At 39.3% G+C, this 20,744-nt stretch overlaps 1 protein-coding gene across 1 annotated transcript in view; it reads right to left on the bottom strand.

Annotated features, from left to right (window-relative positions):
• LOC128148046 (vitellogenin-1-like) overlaps positions 1-20,744 on the bottom strand; it is a 43,343-nt gene that overhangs the window by 5,843 nt on the left and 16,756 nt on the right. The window contains exons 14-32 of the mRNA XM_052801441.1: positions 17,697-17,821; positions 17,509-17,610; positions 17,303-17,422; positions 16,854-17,043; positions 16,671-16,764; positions 16,376-16,561; positions 11,102-11,246; positions 9,306-9,525; positions 8,248-8,417; positions 7,351-7,609; positions 7,144-7,308; positions 6,794-7,092; positions 6,655-6,711; positions 5,555-5,797; positions 4,275-4,481; positions 3,079-3,221; positions 2,428-2,566; positions 1,084-1,219; positions 181-367 (exon numbers count right to left, since the gene is read on the bottom strand). Coding sequence (XP_052657401.1) covers positions 181-367; positions 1,084-1,219; positions 2,428-2,566; positions 3,079-3,221; positions 4,275-4,481; positions 5,555-5,797; positions 6,655-6,711; positions 6,794-7,092; positions 7,144-7,308; positions 7,351-7,609; positions 8,248-8,417; positions 9,306-9,525; positions 11,102-11,246; positions 16,376-16,561; positions 16,671-16,764; positions 16,854-17,043; positions 17,303-17,422; positions 17,509-17,610; positions 17,697-17,821 — 3,187 coding nt within the window. The remainder of the gene's footprint in view (positions 1-180; positions 368-1,083; positions 1,220-2,427; positions 2,567-3,078; positions 3,222-4,274; positions 4,482-5,554; positions 5,798-6,654; positions 6,712-6,793; positions 7,093-7,143; positions 7,309-7,350; positions 7,610-8,247; positions 8,418-9,305; positions 9,526-11,101; positions 11,247-16,375; positions 16,562-16,670; positions 16,765-16,853; positions 17,044-17,302; positions 17,423-17,508; positions 17,611-17,696; positions 17,822-20,744) is intronic.

The raw sequence follows: 20,744 nt of genomic DNA, 5'->3' as shown, positions 1-20,744 counted from the left end.
GAAGACAAAAGCAACTAAACCAAAGAGTCTCAGATAAGGATTCCTTCTGGAAATCCTGTGTTTCCCCACATATCTGATTGCAAACCAGTTTCACCTAGGAGCTAGACATCTCCCATCCCCCAACTAACTCCCTGAAACTTTATACCTAATTCCTGAAACCTCAGGATAAACCACACTTACGCTGAGGTTGTATTTATGTGAACCTCTCTTGAGGAAGACTGAGGATCAACCTTTCTTGTAGTAATGATGAATTTTGGGTGTTCAGTACAGTCTTGGACCACTATCAGGTTGCAGTTTTTATTGAAAGAATATGTACGGCTCAAGTGATCAAATGTTTTGAAATCTCCCTCTCTGACTTCACATGTGGCTGCAAAACAAAACCAGAAAAGAAATGGCAGATGTGGCAACAGCATACGTGTTGCTGCAAAGTATTGAAAGCCACCTCTATGGGATCAAACTACCCAGCAAACAGGAAAGAAACTTCATCATCTCCTTGGCAGAAGCTTTCAATGCTGCCAGAGACTGTAAGGACAGGCTAGAACTACAGAATAACTCTATCTAGAGACTATACTAATATTGATTTTGATTACACGCTAAACACAAAACTCAAGCTAACAAGGACTAAAATGTACCAAATTCTTGAGAAACTAAAAATAGTAACTAACCATTATAAAAAGTAGTTCACATTGCCCACAGAAGTGCTAGGCACCAACCAGCTAAGACTCACATGACTCTTTTTTGAAGAAAATAGAGACCAGAAAATACATGATCTGTCTCGTACCCACCATCTGATGCATCTCAATGCAGAGATGGCACCTTCTTAGAAGGGGCAAAAGACAATCTCTAGTCCTTGCAGATAGGAGTGATTCCCGAACTCTGAATATTTACATCAGTTTGAAGTCTCTTCTTTCACCTGCCAGCAAACATGCTTCTAAGTGAAGGAATGAGCTGTTGAGGAAGCGGGGTTAGAGACGCTATACTTCCCTATAAGACCACTACAAGGAAAGGCAAGGCCCAGTCATAGCAGAGGACGGATCTGCAAGCATTGCTTATTCATGAGACAAGCATATAAGTAATATTTACATTGATCTTCTTGTGCTATTTGTGAAGCTATTTCAGGAAATAAATTCCAGGCAGTGATATCTCGAGTCTTGTAAGTTGGAGATGGGCCTAAGGGCAGAGTGAATGGTATTCGGAGTGCCTGATAGTAAAGTGTTACCTGAAAAAGCAGAAATGAAAATACATTAAGATAAATTGAACCATATTGCTCAAGATATGACTGCAAACAAAAAAAGACTCTTGGAAAAAAATGTCTTGAAGATGTATTTATACAACTGCATTTGTGTTAGTCTCCCCAGGATGCACCCAAACCTTAAGCTTTTGTGAGGAATCACTGTCTTCTCTTCTAGTCACACTTGACTTTTTGAGAAATTGTTAAGGACATTGGAAAGCAACTGACATAGATGAAGTTTAAGTGATAATTAAGTCACTTCTTAAAAAATAAAGTAACAAGTTAAGTAACTGAGTAAGTTGATGGATGTGTCTGGAAAAGTGAACAGCATCCATTACAAGCTGAAAACTGGCATGATGAACATTGGGGTAAGATGCCTCACTGTAGCCACAAATTACATTTACCAAGAGAATCAAATTAATGCCTAGTGTGCCTACTTCTTCATTATCATATATTAAAGACCCCGCAAAACTGAAGCACCATGGAAGGTTAAAGACACACTAATTTCTCTGTGTATGAATAGCTAGCTGTTATTAATTTGCCAGAGATCCACAGGGGAAATTTTTCAAAGCAGTGCATAGGGATTTGGTGGACAAGGACCAATTAATCAGTGGGATTCTTCAGATCCAGCCTGTGCAAACTGCTCTGAGAGTGTAACTAACTACTGCAGTTTGGTTAAGGCAGAGTTGTATTTGTGGCTGTCATAACCTGATGGACCTGTCTCATAAGCATGGCTGCTGCAGATGTGGGACTTGAGTCCCACTTGCAGCCACATGTGAAGCCCAACACAGATAGATGCCGTTCATGGTTGCAATGGAGGGCGAGGTGTTCTCAAGGGCTCCATTATCTGCTCTGAGACCCCTATACATGCCACAGAACTAGTCACACTGGGTAAAATGAATAAAGGTGTGAGTGCAGAGCAGTCGTACTTGAGACAATTTGGGCCTAAGTGCTGTTCTCAGCATGGAAATAAGGTATTTGACTACAATCTGATATTCAACTTATTGCACCAAAGCAGCAAAAAATCAAGAGTACTCTTGTATGTATTTCAAGACCCATGTAATTTAGTCAGGTATATAGCACCTTCTCTAAAGGGGAATGTTTTGCTTTTTTTTCCCTTTACATTTAGTATCAAAATGTTATTAGTTGAAAATCCATTCAAGGTAAGGAAAAGGAAAATAAAAATTGACACGTACCCCAGGAGCTTTAATTACTGTATCAATTGTTCGTGGAGATGTTGCAGCTACCCTTACTATGAATTCATGAGATGGATTTCTCTGATGTGCTTCTGAGAAGCCCAACACGAGTGCTGCACCAGGAACGTATTGCATGAATCTAGATATAAACAAGATGTGACAAACAACTCAGGTAGGTGAGCAAAAGCAGTCATGGGAGGATGAGGACTGGTGGCAGTTCTGAAAAATCAGGAGGAACTGAAAAGTCAAAGAAATAATACTTTAGATCAAATTAAATGGTTGATTTTATCCAGAGGAAACACATTGGTTTTATTTTGCTCATTTTAACTGGGTATTTTCTGAGACGGAATAGAAGAGCGTTACAGAAAAAAAAGGCATTTTGAACTGAAATATCAAATCATTTAATATGGAAAATGAAATTAAGCCTGTCAAGTTTTTAAATATTTGGGGGATATCTTTTAATATGAAACGTGGAGAAAGTAGAACAGATTCACAAAATACTTTTGTGCCATTGAACTTGTGTTTTCCATCCAAAAATACCCCCAGACATGTTTGGGTTGAAAAATTTTATCCAATTCTTTCAGTGTTTTTATGAAGCCAACTAGTGTAAGAAAGGCAAATTAACAAATTAGGAAAGAACGAATTACATACGCTGTGCTTGTTTTTTTTATCCAGGATGGAAGATTTCCCCATTGCACCTTCAGCTGCACGGCCGGCTTCCTTGCCAGTTGGCCTGTGGTAGCCATGGCTGCTATCCTGTAGTCCCGGCACTCCTTGCCCCATCTCAGTCTGGCCTTTATGAACAGGGAAACAGTCACCCGAATTTCAGAAAAGAATCACAGAATCACCCTTGACCATTTCAAAATGCAAGCTTTTCTTCTTTCCTGAAACTTCACATTGATCCTTAATGTGTCCAAGTCTTTCTTTTGCTCTAAATAGGCTCACAGAGAAAGTTTTACTACGTCTGGAAAAATCTGAGGCATAATAATAGAAAAAGACTTTTGCTAGGCTGTGCAGAACTACATGTGCATGTTCCTGCCTCCAAGCAGCCCCTGAAACATCAGGTTTGTCACAATTTCCTGACATTTCATTAGACTTGGTAACTTCATAATCAATATGTATTTTTTTCTAGAAGAAGACTGCACTTTAATTTCTATTAACCTTCCCCAATACCTCTTGATTTGAACCCCACCCTGCTTTTTTCAATACTGAAATATCATGCTGAATTTGTTAATTGCAGCTGTGAAAAGCAGAGGTTTGTAAATTGTTCTGCAAAGATCTCGTGTTAAAAGGCACATGGGAAGTGCAGCACAGGGAGATGCAAAAAAAGAAAAGGAAAGACCTGTTCCTTCATTTATGATGCTCTCTCAGGCATCAATCTATTGCCCAACTTTACTTTTTCCATCTTTTCATATAAATCCTAAGAAATACAACATTTCAAATGCATTTGAGTTATGATTCTTTTGAAATTAATTATATAGAAAAAACCAGCCAGATTTCCAGACAAGAAAACCATGGTAGAGCAAATAATAAATAGGTAGTAAAGAAGCAGTCAATTTTTCAAACATTTTTTATACTCCTACTGGTCATATTTTGATGTATCTTGAAAGTCAATATCTTTTTTTGGCAGATTTTGAGTGGATTTTTTTTTATTTTATTTTTTTAAAATTTTTTTTAATTTTATTTTTAATTCAAAAGACTGGCAAAAGATGGGAACATTTTCTGAAATTTCACGAACTTTGTGAAACATTTCAAAATATGTATGTTTTTCCTGTTTAGTTCTCCTAATCAGCAGGTGTTCTGGGCTTTTTAGACGTCTTTCTGGGCAAAGCTGCCTGTGTGCTTACCTGTGCTTTCAGAGGCAGTATTACAGCATCAGCACATGCTTTCCAATTGGTTTCAGCCAGCTGAACCACAACTAGTTGCACATCAACTTTGGCAGCATCAGAACGAACATATGCTGTAGCTTGATAACCTTGATTTCTGTTGTCACTCCTTACTGCCTGTGCCACAATCGTAATGCCAGGTGGAATTACGTCTCCCAGGAAGTTGCGCTGAAAAACAAGCCCCAACCATCTGTGCTTAAGTATTTCTGTCTATTCACTGGAGACCCTACAGTCCAGTTTATGTGTGCTGATAGCAGGAAGCAGCCCTCGTCCTTCATCAGTTTAGTTTGTGGTATGTATTTCTATATCCCCAATATTTAAGGTTAAATTTGGTCGGAATCTTGATTATTTCATTACTACCAGGAATTTTCAAAGACATGATTGTTTTGATAAGGGATCCAAGACTCTTCCAAACTATCTTTATGCATGTAGTAAGATTTTGTTCATTGTTTTAATATTTCAAATAGCTGCCTACAGTATGTACTAGATATCTTCATAGCAGGATACACATTCACAATGTATTTTACTCTACTACAGCTCCTTCATGCCAACTGATTATTTTGAAATCCTTCTTACTAGCAGAGTTCCCATAGACATTGCCTGCATTTGCAGAGCTATTTGTTCTATTATGTAGATACCTTTGCTCAGTACAATTATAGAATAGTAAGTGTGTAATAAAGATAAAGATGATCTGTCCTTAATGGGACTTTACATTTACCAACCAGTAGTAACCATGGAGAGTCTGATTTTAGTTATACTCTGCATGCACTCATGACTTCAGGTCTACATCTAAAAGTAATTAGGTGGACTTAAGTTAAAAAAAATCTTTAAATGAAGCCTGTTTATTTCCTCCTCATTTTTACCTTAATGCAATTTATTTTGCATTTTGGGCTTTCATAGGAAGAAGAAAATTCTTTCCCCTTTAACTTAGAACCCCATTCCCTTCAATATTTATAATTTCCAAATCCAGGCTTTCACATACTGCAAACACCTTTAGAAACGAAGGAAAACATATCCAAGAAACCAGCAAACAAAACCCCGAAGCCAAGAGAATTTGGAAAAAATGTTTTCGTGGGGGGAAAATATCTCAGCGGACTTTAACTTTCAGTTTACAAACTTGACTTGCAGCATACTTCCTGAGCCTAACCACCTCAGCTGGTTAGCGTGCCACCACATCTACAGTTTCTGCTCCGCAGCCACCAAAGCCCGGCTGCTCGTTTGTACCACGCAGTCAGTGGTACCTCACGCGTCAGCCTGGACCCACAGCTGTGGTGGATGCTGACTCCTCTGCTCGGGTGGCTCCTCCTTGAGCTGTGGCCAGCATTTTCTCCATGGCGGTGGCTGCTGCTGCTGCTGCTGCTGCTGCTGCTGCCGCCTGGGCGGCTGCTCCTGCTGCTCCTGCCGCTGCTGCTGCTGTTGCTGTGGCTGCTTCCCAACTCAGAGGAAGATGACGATGAGCTGCTTGATATCTTACGATCTGGATGCTATGAAACAAAAAGAGGTGAAAAAGCTGTGACGTGGCCTCTAGTTTTACAGTGTAGACATCAGTATCAGAGCTATCAGCCTCCCTCTATAGGAAACAGACAGACTTAAACATATCTAGAGTGTTATTTTTATTATCATATGCAGACATGAAACACGTTGGGTAGGAATGTGCCTCGGATCCACCTGGACCTCTCTGCTGATAGGAAGGCAGCGTAGACAATGATTGCAAATGGCAACATCACATTGTCCAGGTCTAACGTTAGGGAAAATAAAAGCTGATGCTTAGTAAGTGGTCAAATATATCCATATTTTTTAGAAATGAAAAAGAGATTACGATTTAATTAAAAACACTGTAAATCATCTTCCTCTTTCACAAGCAGGATACATAATAACTTTACAGGTAACACCTACAAAAGCCACTACTTTATTGTACTTCTAATACGTACTTTAAATACCTCTGTGCCGTAATGGATACTGAGCCTGGTTTCTGATACAATCCACATACCTGATGATTTTGCCATGATTGCCTAAGAACTGTGGACACAGCTATTCCCATTATAAGATCCTGCTGTTCTATACTTCCCCCACCATCTTTGTTAACTTAGCTTGGCTGCATTGTACAGCATCTTGCCCAAAGGTGTCCTGACCCAAATTTGAGGATTGAGAGTGCTGCAACAACAGAAGGATGTAGTGTAATAGTATTTTAGTAATAAATCTGCTTATTTTGGCCATTGTCAATGTTATCAGACAGTATGGAACGCTCAAGTGAAATGAACCAAACAAAGCCCTTCAGTAATATGCTTGATCATATCAACTATAGCCACCATGGGAATGTGCACTTGAATAAAGGACCTACCCAATGGATGCGAGCAGACCTGAAGCGGAGCCGATATACTTTTGGAAGGTGATATTCCTGCAAAATTCCAAAAGAAGTTATTAACTACAACTCAGTAAGGATCACCTCCTAGCAGAAGTAAAGCATTAGAAAACCTTACCCATTCTGTAGAAATGTTGTAACTACTGTGACCATTAAATTGGGACTTGACACGTCTCTTCTCAGCTTGTCTGTCATATTTGCTGTGGCGATGGGAAGCACCAGTACTTTCACTGCTGGTGCCACTGCTGGTGCTTCTGCTGCTACTGCTGCTACTCTGTGTTTTATGCTTCTGTTCACCGACACTCCTCTCTCCTTCAGCAGCGCCGGCTTGTGGAAATGGTGTGGTCTTGGACTGCTTCTTAGCCTTAGGCTTTATACCAGATGCTTTGCTACTGCTGCTGCTGCTGTTGCTGCTACCTGCGCTGCTATTGCTGCTGCCCTTGCTGCTGCTGCTACTCCTGCTTTTGCTGCTACTACTGCTACTACCACTGCTGCCCTTGCTTTTGCTACTGCTGCTGCTGCCCTTGCTGCTGCTACTACTGCTACTGCTTTTGCTACTACTACTGCTTTTGCTGCTACTACTGCTGCTACTACTGCTGCTTTTGCTGCTACTACTACTACTGCTACTACTGCCTTTGCTGCTACTACTGCTGCTTTTGCTGCTACTACTACCACTACTACTGCTACTGCTACTGCTTTTGCTGCTGCTACTGCTGCTGCTACCACTACTGCTGCTGCTGCTACCACTGCTGTCCCCAAAGGGGTAGAATTTCTTTCCTTTGGCTTTGGACTGTCTCGTTTTCAGATTTATCTGGGTGCCTCCCTGTGATGCTCTGTTGTCAGAGTCACTGCTGTAGGGGCTGCTCGTGGTACTCTGGGCACTTCTCCTGCTGCTGCTGGCACTGGACGATGAACTTCTGGATTTTCTTGTCTCCTAGTCAATGGTACCATTGGAAAAACAAAATTATTTTTTTTGTGTTCCTGCAGAAGGCTATAAGTAAAATCAGATAGAGAGAGCTATGAATCTCTCTGCTGCCTTAGAAGAGAAGATGTACGCCTGACAGCATTCTTGCCATACATCACAATAAGGCAAATTCATAATGTGTTAAACCCACACATAAGTAAAACAATACCCCAAACCCTTTTGTGTTAATGAACATGTGTAGAAATTGTTGATCACACAATTACATGTAACTAAGGTTGGTAGTGACGGTGCTGTAGCTGGGACTATCTCAGGGCAAGTTGTGTAAGTAGGTGTTGTACCTTTTTGCTACAGTTGCAGTAGCTGAAAAGAACAGACTACCTTTTGGGCCCACGACAGCTATTTTATGTCTTAGAAGAGATTTTCAGAAAAACCTACAAAACCAACCTGCTCTTTCTAATGTCCTTCACCTGCAGAAGAGGTGAATGCAAACAAAAGACCTGCAGAAAGACTTGTGTACCTAAAAGCCTGTCTTTTCCAATTTTTGTATACTATCTAAACAAAGGAAGCTACTTAGTAAAAGAAATATAAATAACTAAGCTTTGCGGAATGTCTCCCACAAATCTAGAAGTGGATTTTTACAGCAGTACCTGGTCATCAGTATCATCAAGGATTTTCTTCACTCTTTTAATTGCTTCTTTTCTGGAAGATACTTGTGCCTCTGGATCTTCAAATGTTACTAAACGTACCATTTTTGTAGGAGCTTTGTCTCCTGCTTGAATTGTGACTTGTATTTTTTCAATAGGTGCCTCTGTGTAAACTGAAATTGCCCAACAATGAGTATTACTGTTAGTATTAGCAACTGAATAATAGAATAAGCCAATTTTTGCTTTAATTTGTTTAGCCATTCTTCCCCAAATGAAAATATGCTCATTGATTATTTTTGGTATTGAGCAACTTTTTGTTAAAAAATTTCTGTAATAGCTAAAGCACATACTGGCAATAACCAAATTTTAAAATATTAGCATGATACTAGATTCTTTTCAAGCCAATAAACAGAATGATCAGCAGATTTAAGTCAAGTGAATTGGATTGTGTAACTAGATAACACTATGGGATAGCGAATTAGGCATTAGAAAGGAATTGAGGCTCAGCTCTTGAATTGTAAAGAATGACCCAATGGTTAGGCCATTAGTTTGATACTAGGAGACCTAGATTCAGTGGCCTGCTGTGCTTTTACTTCTTATGATCATAGATTAAGACATTAAGGACTAGATCCTGGCAGGGTTAATCCATAATTCACTTTAAGAGGCTGGGTTTTTAGAGTGTAGCTGCAGGACACTGCATCAGATCTGTTGCCCATGTCCAATCGCTCTGTGCTTGCATCCCAAATCCAATGATTCAGGATGCATCAGACACACTCTGCAGGCACAGATCAGCTCTGCTTGACGCTGGCCATGCTGAGTGGCATTGCTGGGAGAGGTAGGAAATTGCTGTTCAGACGAGTGGGGGAGAAAGGGATTCCTGTTACAAGCATAGTCTGCTGCCAATACTGGCAGGGCTCGTAGGTCTAATGGTAGTTTTAGTGGTACTTAAGTTACAAAAGATATGTATGTACATATACAAATATATATGTGTATATACACACACCCCCTACCCACCCACCCGCCCACCTGTTACTTTCTTTTTTGTGCACAGTTGTATTTACCCGGCTTGAGGCTTATTCTAAGGGCGTGCTCTCCAACTAGGTAATAAAGAGGCATGTTTTTGATAAATGCTGCATGTATGCTTTTCCTCTCAATGCACACTTGAACCCCAAATGTACTTGCATTGGAGCACTTGGACTGAACAAATGGCTCTTTTCGTGAAGTAGAGCGTCCAAAGGAAAAGGAATTTCCCAACGAACCGTCTTCTGCAGACTGTCTGCCCTATTAGATAATACACATGTCAAGTTAAACTGGACAACAGTAAGAGGATTACTTGCATGTTATGATTCGGTAAGAGTTACATGTATTCTGCAGGAGGAATTAACCAGTTTATTTGAGATAGTAAAGCTGTGACATAGGACAACTTGGTTTTCAATTGGACAAAATTATCAGCTGAATGACTTGATTAGACTATCTAGTGTAAAAAGAGCTTCAGGCTATAAGAATGGAAAATTATATCACAAATTAATACTAAATATTTAATTTTGTTTTCCTGGAGTATTAGACAGTTTAGGTTTTTGATAAATCTGAGTGTGCTCTAGACTGACTGGAGTTCTTTCCTTTGATTTTTGATTGGGTCAAACAACAGAACCTTCATCTATGTCTATGAAAATTCTGTCTCAGTTGAGGTCTGACATGAATGTGAGACTGTATGAACTAGACGGTCAAAGCATATCAGATGTTAGAAATTTCCCCTCAAAACTATGTGAATTACATGTGCTAAGCAATGCTTGCAGAAGAACAAATTAAAATTAATTAAAATTAGAATCAAATCCATGAAATGAAAACTATGATTTCCTGGAGCAATGAAGCAAATAGCTAAAGACACATAATCATAAGCTTTCATTTCACATGTAATACAGGTTTGCAATTAATTTTTTACTCAGTTTATCATGTCTCACAAGGTTCTAAACTTGTATGAGCCCCACTGAAAAACTGGAATTTTAATGCTAGTATTTTCTTTCCAAAGGAAATTCTAACGATATTGGGAAATGCTCCAGTGAGTGGAATTTTTCAGTTGCTGTTCATTTAAGAATAGCTGTGGAATGCTGAATCTTCAGGAAGGGCAGCACAGAGGCACAAAGCAGAAGAACTTTGCTTGTTCCAGGATATTGGAAACTGCTCTCACTGCCAGTACTTTTGCCTATTGACTTCTCCATAGGAAAGTGCTGTACTCATCCTCTGTTTGCCTCTTATTTTATCTGAAAACCCTTCAGAGTTGCAGGACAACAATGAAACCAGAACAGGACAGTGTATTCCTCACCTCTGTCAGTCTTTCACTGAATGAATTGTCACGATGATGCCTTCACAATGCTGCCCATCAGAGAAAGCCTGTACTGGCTTTTACGGAGAACTGTAGCTCAGGAAGTCGTTCGACTTGACACACAAACTGCCATCCATCCTTGAATCAGGATGCTTATAAGCATTAAATTTGACTCTACAAGTTGAGCAATGGAGTGTCTCGTGGAACATTTGTGGCTGCCCCAGGAATGTGATGCTTGCATAATGGTTGCAAAGTATTTTAAAGATTGTGGACCTACCCTGTAGATGGCAGTGTAAAATTAATTACCAAAGAAAATGCTTTTGCTTTTGAAAAAGTGTGCAAGTCTGATGTATTACACTCTAGATTTTTAAATAATGTTACTATAGGGCTATTTGTGTTATTAGATTGAACCTGACTTATTTTGAGTGAAGCAGCATTGGTCAGAGATGAATTGTACATTTTCCTATGGAGAAAAGAAATGGTGTCCCACTGATTAAAAGACCCCAAAGAATAGTCAGACACTACATAATTTACCCTGATGTTATCAGTCTCGCCTGATGCAGAATCTGCATTGAAGGATATCTTCATTATGTCAGGCACTGCTTCAGGTAGAAGAACTGGAGTCATCTTACTGGCAGCCAAATCCCCAATATTTCGTGTAACAGCAAATGTCTTAGACCTGCAGAATTAACATTAGAGGAAACCTGTATCAATAAAGCACTGAATAACGCCTTGTAGCACGTACCCAGCAACAAGTATCATACCTTGCAAATTGCTTTACAGATATTTACAGCATCTTTCCTGTTAGTTGTATTTTCAAGGACTGCTAAGAGTGAATAAAGACATGGACCAATCTCAGGGGCAGATAGCTCAGTTAGGCTTTTAGAATCACATGTACAGGTTAAAAGCGTTGCAGTTGATGGGATCTCCGAATGCCTTACACCTTGAAGAACAGCCCGTGTACTTAGAAGGCTGGCTGTGGATTACATTATTAAATTTTTGAGTCTCCTATTTTGATCTTCTCGAGTTTTAAATTTTTAAACTCATCTTCTGTGTGTTCACTGCTAAACTTAGTTCTCATTTCCTTTGACATTAGATTTGGGAAAATACTGTCATAACTTCAGAAAACAACCTGGGACTGGTGGCTACTGAATGGTTTCATATGCAACTTTTGTTAAAGCAGAATTAAAGAAAGGAGCCTGAAATCATCAAAGTAAGTGAATCCAGCTTGACCTGAATTCACTGGTACTCATGGCTTGGCCATGGCTTGGCAAGACATCACAGAGAGATGTGTAGGAAGGTTAAAAGCTTATTTACGTAAATGTGTTCAGTACATTGTTTCCAGTGTTGCAGACTCTAAGAGCATTAGTCAGGATGCAGAATGAGTCACATAAGGTGCCGCATGAGATTGAGACTATCATGGCTAAATATCCTGACCCCCTGGCTCCATACCCCATGTTCTTCATGGGAGTTTTTACAGTGCTATGGTAAGTATGAGTTTTGTTTTGGGTCAGAGAAACATCTTGAATGCTGAACACTTTTGAGAGATGAAAACCTATTTCCCTTAGCTATTAACATTGTGCTAACTCTACCTTATTAGCTGTTTATCAGTGCTAACATCCAGCTTAAAATTTCCATGTGCTGTTTCTCAAGCATGACGCTGATGTGCTTGCCCTAGGTAGGGCTTTTGTGGTCTGCCAATGGAGGTGGCCTTTGTGACAGTGAATGGAAAGATGGTCTGCAAAATGGTCTGTATTTTAATACGGTCCACACTGTACTAGCCTGAGCAATTCCAATCTAACCTATTTGAAAGATGAATTTGTATTCATTTGATAGCCCTCTCTTCCTCTTGAAGGCTCCTACTGTGCTGTGTGCGCTGTAAAGCACACAATTGCTCTTCATGTGGAACACCTCAATAAAACGTGTGTCACCTGTGGGCTTTGTTTTCTTTTCCATCTCTCTCTTTTTTTAGATAAGGACATGACAGCAACGCTCCACGCTGGGTGATAGGAGAACCTTGAAGAATGGAATCTGAAATAAAATATTCTCCCTAACAAGCTGAGGGGATAAAAGAAAATACAAATCAACTTGCATTTCAGATGGCTCATCTGGGTAAAGGGACAAAAAGGGAAATGGCTTTTATTTTAATCCCATTCAATAATTCAAATGACCACTGAACTGCAGGCTGGGTCTCCAAGCAGAAAGCCCTGGGGTTTCTTTTCCAATTTTTTTTTAGTATTTTTTATGCCAATAGTCTACTCCTGCCACCTAATGAAAGTGGAGAATCGATTCCTCTCTGTTGAGCACAGAGAGCAGACAAATGTAGCTGCATCACAGGTGACACATGTCAATGTCTGCAGAATCACACGGCACAGTAAAAATAGGCTACAAGAGCCAGCTCTGGTGCTTTAACAAGAAAAACAGTCACAAAGAAGGCCTAAAGCTATGGTATGAAAGAATCTGTTCTCTCTGATCCCACACAAGGGAGAAAAAATAAAAAGGAGATTTTCCAATATGTATTAGTGTACTTTTGGATGAGAGAAGAAGCTGTGCTATAGTATAAGCCAAATTCACTGCAGGGGTAAGGGACAAGCAATTCAGCTGTGTTGGGCCCACTGATGTTTCAGTGAGTGTGGCCTTACGTACAGCCCTAACGTGGGGACAGAAGAGCTCAATGTCTGTTTAAAACAAAAAAATTCAATGAAAAACCATTTTCCCAGGTTTTAAAGCACAGCATGACATTGTATCTAAATAAATGAGAAGCAAGAGACAATCCTCCAACCAGATCTTTAGCTCTCTTTCTGGTGTGGTGAAATGAAAATTTCTGCCTTTCCTATGTATCGCCCTTCTGACCTTGGTGCAAAGGTGTTATAAAAACAGAGACTTGGAGCACCAGTCATTTCCTTTCTCTGTCCCCAAACACGCTGTGCTGCCTTGCGAGCTCACAGCGTACGTTGGCTCTTCTGCATTTTCTGCTACACGTGCTGTATACATGTTGTACATACTGTTGTAATTTCGTAATTCATCTTATAAATAAGATGCCCATGTGAAGCAATTTCTGCTTATCGTACAGTTAAAACAAGCAGAAAAGCCCCATGATACAGGCTCTATTCAAGATTATGTATATACTTCAGTAGCCTGTCATTATGAATATGTGATATATTTGCATTCTCTGGCAGATTTCCGTATTTCTACTTTAATCACAGGGCTCTAATTTTCCCTGAAATTTATTTGATTTTTACTTCTTCCTGTAAATTTTGTTTAAAAGTATGTTTAAGTAGCCATCTGTCGTATACTAAATAATTATGTTAAAAGAGCCTTAAAAATAACTATTATTTTTAATTAAATTTAACTTTGATAGGATTGAATTGAAACACATGCTATATATTCTCTCCATGGTATGATTAATCATTTTGCTCTGATTTTTGCTATAAAGAAAGTTGAGTCTGTAATGTTATGATTTGTCTTGGGAATGCAATCTCTCTATCACCAAAGTTTTTATTATTTTTTTTCTTCAGTCTGCAATTGCTCACCTGAGTTTCTCTTCGGCTCCTGAAAATTTATATAAATCCCACAGCTGTGACAGGTTATAACCTGTGTGGTGTGTAGGATATAACTGAACTTAATGCTATTGAAGACTGTTTGCTTCCTGCGTCTGGATGTGAGAGATGAAGGGGAAAATAGTATCACATCCTGACTACCTTTAATGACATGGTACTATAGAAGGTAACCCACTGACCATCAAGACAAAGTGCCCAACACTAAAATATTTTGAACAGAGCTCACAAACAAATGAAAGAGCAATAGCTTTCTAAAACCATTTCTTTAAATAGGGAATTTAAAGCTAACAAGGGAAGGTGTCAGAATATCTCTAAAATATTGAATTCTATAATAACCTATAAGAACCTATATTCTATATTCTTATATTCTTATATTCTATAAGAACCTATAAATAGGTTCTTTATTCTTTGGTGCATCTATGCAAAAGGAAGAGGAAGTCTATGTTAAACTAAAATTTTTGACTCATTCTATATAGAATATATATGTGTCCTTTCTCTCTCTATCATGCCTGCTAGTTTCTCTTCATACCTTTAAGATTTTACTTTGCTTGGTCTTTGACCTCCTCAGTGATGTGGTTCAGTGTTACATTCTCTAGTTATTGCTTTGCCTTCACTTGTACTCATTGCTGTTTCATTGCTCTGTGTGGTTTCCACTGACCATTTGTTTTGTAACAGTGAACAGGAATGCTTTTTGGAGAAAAATTGATGGTGCTAAAAGTTAGCTAGTGAGTATTAGCTTTCTCATATACTTGGCATTATAGAGCTATTTCCGAGCGACTACTTCACTTTATAGATGATAATGCTGCAGGGTCTGGAGCAGGGCTTGGGCTGGAACTCATGGACTCCTCCGCTGTAATCCTTTGCGTCTCATAGACTTGCTTTATGCTTTCTGGCAATGCATTTAACCCTTTTTGTGTCTGATTTGATTTCCCCTTAAGTCAAAGGAGGAAAATATTTTTTATTTTGCTTTGCAGGGAGGATCCTTCTGCTAGCATTTGTAGCTCTGCTTGAGGCTCTAAACTCTGTATCAGTGTCCAATATTCTCTGTTCAGCATCCTTATTGAGTTCATTAATATCTGCCTCACGCTCTCCAACAGTGAGAGCTAGTGAGAGCAGGTGCCTGCTGTCCCTGATGACCTTGGGAGCACACTGTCCTGGTCTTCACAAGAAACTGAACAAAACTTCTGGGCTGTGGTGCCCCAGCAGCTTACACGTAGCTAACTTTCACTCTATGAACTGCTGAAACCCTCCCTCCTCTGCACGGAGAACCTGATTACAATCACATTTGATGGAGTGGAGGAATCATCTTAGGGAGCAGGATGTGATGTCAAATGCCTGCTAGGATGGTCTGTGACCATTGAAGGGCAAGAAAGAATAATCATTAGCTTAACTGGTGGCTAAACTGAGGAGACCTGCAGAGCTTCTCTGGGCCAGCAGCCATGAATGCTAATTGCAGCTGGATCAAGCAACTGAGCTCTTTTGTTACGGTTGTATTCCTACAGCAGAAACTTAACATTTCTGTGGATTGTATAATAGCTGATTTCTGTTGTCAGTGATGCTTTTTCCTTTGTGATGAATTTTCGGCTTTTCTTTCTCAGTATTTTTTCATGTGTGTGTGTGAAGGTTTTCTAAGCTTTGGTCTACTGCTTTGATTCCTTGGAAATACTCTTTCTGTTTCCTCCCTCTTCTTGTGCTTGTATTTCCATCTGTTTTCATTTGTTTGGCATCTGGCTACAACAGTTTTCCAGAGTGTATTGTAATTGCATGCACTGATAATAAATCAAGTAGACCTAACAGGTAAGAAAAACAAATGGCAGCCACAGCGAAACAAGGTAAAAACACAAGAAACACCAAATCCTCTATGCTTTGAGGCACCAAATGCAAATATATATGGGTTATCTGTTATAACTGATAGGATTCAGCTGGCTTATATCTTATCTAGTGTCTCCAGTCCAAATATATGTAATGGGATGGAAATTTTATGCCATTTATGTTTCAAACAGCTTATGGGTCTCAACAACTGAAAGATGGTCCTAAAGAGGATTTTCAGGTGAAGACCACAGGAAGTAATGCATATTTTCAAGCAAAGCTTTGGTACGTATCACTTCATTTAAAATAAATAAACTACACCAATAATTGCCAGTTACCCAAGCTGTCAGTCAAAGAAAAGATCCCTAAGCAAATGTTCTGTTTTATTTGGAAAGACTCTGTATTGCTACATAGAAAGATAGTAAGTGCCATGTCTTACCTTACAGTAATTATGTTAGTCTCATTTTTACATGGTGGAATTTCAATTTTGATATTTTTTTCCTTCATAAGGACAGTGGCAACGACATTGACAGGTACATGAACGTTCATTTTGGTGTGTGCTTCCAGCCCTGCCTGGATCATGTGTGTGTTGATCCCCATTACAAAGGTCACCTCCTTAGCCATGCTGAAAATGTAGAATTAGGGTAAAATGTTCAGACAGTAAACAGCTGTTGAATTTTTATGGCCTCTCTCACTTGGAAATATTATTTTTTTATTTTATAGTAAATATTTACCTTAGACTCATTTTGGATCGCAGCCTAATGTTGGCATTTAGTAACTCAGTCAATCTGAAATCAGACTTTGGAGAAGGTGTAATCTGTGCTTGAACTATTACAAAGAAAGCAAAAAAAGTGTTAAAAATCCCCCCCTAATCCCGACAAGCATGTTTGTCTTGGTCAAGACTTGAAATACATTACCATTTCCTGCCACTTTTGTGACAGAAGAGTAATAGAAGCTGGTCTCCGTTGGGAACCCTGTGCAGGTGGGCACGATACGACGGATCTCAGAGGACAGTAAAGCCTTGGTCCACTGCCTCCCTACACCACTTTGAAGGCTACTGGTTATTCTCCTTATCGAAGGGATTTTTTCGTCAGGTCCATACCATGCCTGCAATTACAGAGTTCAACTTGTCTAAATAAGCAGAACTTGAATATCATGATCTATGTCATTAACTATGCCTCAGGGAAAAGTCTGCCAGCAATGATTATAGCTAATCCTGATCAAAGCTTGACCTTATTTGCCTTGATTAATACTAAAGACAAAAGACCCTCTTGAATTGAAAAGTTAAAAAAAGGTAGAGAATGTGTGAAAGAAACAGTATTTTAAAGCTTTTGATGCTTGGGTGGTGGTGTTTTCAAAATGATACCTGCAAAGCATTTTGGATGGCGTTTTTATCAAGTCCACCAAAGAACAACTCTTGGCCAAACATCTTCAAGTAGCCTGATGCAAAAGGTTTGTCACTGGAGAATGCCTTCCAATCAGAGAGCTGTGTGAGAAGAGCAAGAAAGTCTGATTCTTCATAACTTTTGGGGAAGCAATATGTTAGAGATTTTCTTTTCCCTGAGAATTTACCGTTTTTAGGATTTCCTTGAAGTTATAGTCAGTCTCCCAGTCCCTGTCAGGAGAGTAACCTTTAGCAAACATCTCCTGCAGTCCTTCAACTGTTATTCCCACCTGTGGGAAGAAGTAAAGTGTAAATGTCAATTGGATGATGGTTGTAAGAAGGGATGAGAGGGCAAACTGTGGGTAGACCCAATTACCTCCAAGGGATCGGCCACTCTTCCAAGGAAATGTGTCCGCAGCTGGGACATTGCCACCGTTGGAATTAAGCTGCCCGCATTATTCAATACCAAATATTTAGCTGCCAGTCCACTCATAAGGAACTCTGAAGAGAAATAGTCAGTAAAACACAACACAGTTAGTTTTTAAAGCCACAGTGTGCAGACTGTATCAATTTACTAATTGCATAATTCAACTGATACAGCATGATACGAGAAAGGCCAGAAAAGCCAGCTATAAAACTGATGTTATAAACCAGTCATAAACAGAATATTCTGCATTTTTGAACTATTAATGGGCAAAATTACAAGACCCCTGCTCATTGCATTGTGGTTATGCTATTTTTCCAATTGCTTCTGCTATATCGTTTACATCCGGTCAGATTCTGTAACGTCAGCTTATGAAATGCTTTTCCGAGACATCGTTTAGGGCAACTTGACAAAGGGGATGAGAAATGAAAACAGATTTGCCATCCTTTGCTAATAGTTTAGTGAAAGTGATATAGATGTCCTATAAAGACAGATGGTGAGATGTAGATTTGTCTCTCAAATGACTCAGAGGCAATTTAATACATCTAGTTCCAAATGTTGTAACTCCTTACATGAAATGCAGTAATTGTTAAATAATTGTTAACTATTGAGTGAACTTTAAGCAAACATAATTTGTGTCTATTTATTTTCTCTGCTTTAGATTTATCATCTATAATGTTCTTAGATACAGATAATCAGTACAGAGCACAGTCAAATATTCTTCCCAGTCTTGGCACAGGTCTATACAGTCCTGTTTTCTGAGTTCAAGTAATCCCAAGCTTTTCTAAGTTTCCATAGGTTTCAAGAGGAACAAGGCTGACATGATATGTAGGCATCTCTGTTGTGCTTCCTTTCTTTCAGCCCTCCTCTCTCTTATCTTCCTACAGCAGTTGGAGGACTGGAAACTATTTTAGGAGTCCCTATGTTAAATTTCTGCTATCCTCATGTTAGACATAGGCACCATATACTGATTAAATCCCAGCATCACCAGAAATCAGCTGTGGAAGTCCAGTACAGCCAGGATAATTGCAGAGCCCTGGAAGATTGAGACCAATAATATCAGTACCTGTACAGAAATTATTGATGAATTGTAGGAAACATATTTTCAAACATTATGAGAGGGAGTGAGTCTTTGACCTCTTTTCAGAAAAGGAGTGCCTAAATTCTCATAAATTACTTAGCCAAAAGTTAAAGAAAAGATTATTGCTTGGTTCATAAATGTGGGGCGTTATGAATACTCATGCCCATATTACTTCTCTAGTGCCACACTCTGTGTTTCATATAACATCTCACTTGCGAGTCAACACTTTCCCATTCTCTTCTGAATCCATATGTGCAGACAGGGATCTGGATGGTCCTTTACCCTCGTTTACTCCTCACGGCTGGATGGTCCTTCACCCTCGTTTACTCCTCACGCTAAGTTGTTTTGTATCTGGGACTAATTTTGATTTCTAATTCCTCAGGACAGATTCCAACTTTTCATGTATTTGAGAAACAGTCTGTTGGAAAAGCAATCCACTTTTAGTCTAAGTCTGTATGAACTGGCATTTCACTACATTACCTTCACTGTTTTGCTGTATGAAGCTCCTGTGCTACCCAAAGTGCTAGGCACTATCTACCTACAACATACATGGTTCAGTAGAAGCTCCTACAATCAAAATACAGGTATTTATGCCAGCCAATGGATGGCAGAGGAATCAGTGAAGAACCTTCAGCAGATAGCAAGGAGAGATGACAAAAGCTCACATTTTAATGCTGATCCTATAGAAAATAAAAAGCAAAGTGATGCCACACTGGGACATTACTAATAAGCTGACTTGAGATTGCATGGACTGGAAACTAGAATGAGGCATGGTACTTCTAGTGAATTTGTTAAGGCTCTTTTTTGTGTTCTAACCCACAAAAACTGTTAGTTAAAAAACCCCATGGTACTTACTGATACTTAATAAGTAGAGTTGCTCTTAAATGGTTAAATGATTATACAGAATTCATTGACTTGAAGGGAGCAGGGGTATTTTCCACACCTCAGGCATTACATAGCACTAATGCTCTAAGAAAATATTTCCCAATGGAAAATCCTACTGACATAGTCAGATGATGCACTTTAGCCACTTCACTGTGAGAGTGTGATGGCACCTGCATATATCTGACTAAATGTCTTGCCCCAAGGAAGAGGGAAAGAAAAATCTGTGATCAAAGAAAGCAGTCTTTGGTACCTATGAACGTTAGGACACATATTTAATTACATGAATCTGTGCCTATTGAGAGTCAGATTCTGTCAGTCCTCACACTGAGCAGAACCTGGGTCTTCCCTTTGATTTCAGTAGCAGCGTGTAGAGCATGAAGCACTATTTGTGGTGGCCATGTGTGACGGATTCCAGATTAGAGATAGATTCAGCTGGCATTATTGCCTGTCATTAAAAATTCAGCATCTAGCACCACAAAGATCTGTGATGCTGAGGGCACATTTTTGTTTTTATCAAGGAAATAGGTACTGCGTTACAGCCGTCACTATGGAAACTCCTCCAGAATGGACTCGCTGAAACACATTTCACCTGTGGCTAGTGGTGACAAACCAAATCAGAAAGCTGGAGGATGCATCCTCCTCCCACACCAGTGTAATAGAAGATTGACTTCATTTAGCTAACTGAGTTATCCAAGTCTAAGATTAGCATGTGTGAGAAAAGGATCTTGTTCCTTATTCTTCAGGATGAGAGGTTTAAATATTACATATGCATGGTAAACAAATTTCTGACACTGGTCTTCACCAAGATGTTACAGCAGTTCACTGATGTGCCACATTTCCAGGCTACAGCCAGAACAAAGTAATCCATTTCACATAGCCTTCTGCCAGCTACCCTCACGCATACTGCACCCTTCTTTCTCACTATGTGAAAACTCAGGCAGCTTCGTTTTAAAAGCAAAAATAAGAGAAGAAAACGAGTACCTAAAACTAGAAACACATATCTGCATATTACTGGAAAGTTTCTATCTATCTCC

Source organism: Harpia harpyja, chromosome 11 (genome assembly GCF_026419915.1).
Source record: "Harpia harpyja isolate bHarHar1 chromosome 11, bHarHar1 primary haplotype, whole genome shotgun sequence".
Classification (NCBI taxonomy): domain Eukaryota; kingdom Metazoa; phylum Chordata; class Aves; order Accipitriformes; family Accipitridae; genus Harpia; species Harpia harpyja.
This window is presented reverse-complemented; position numbering and strand designations above follow the sequence as displayed.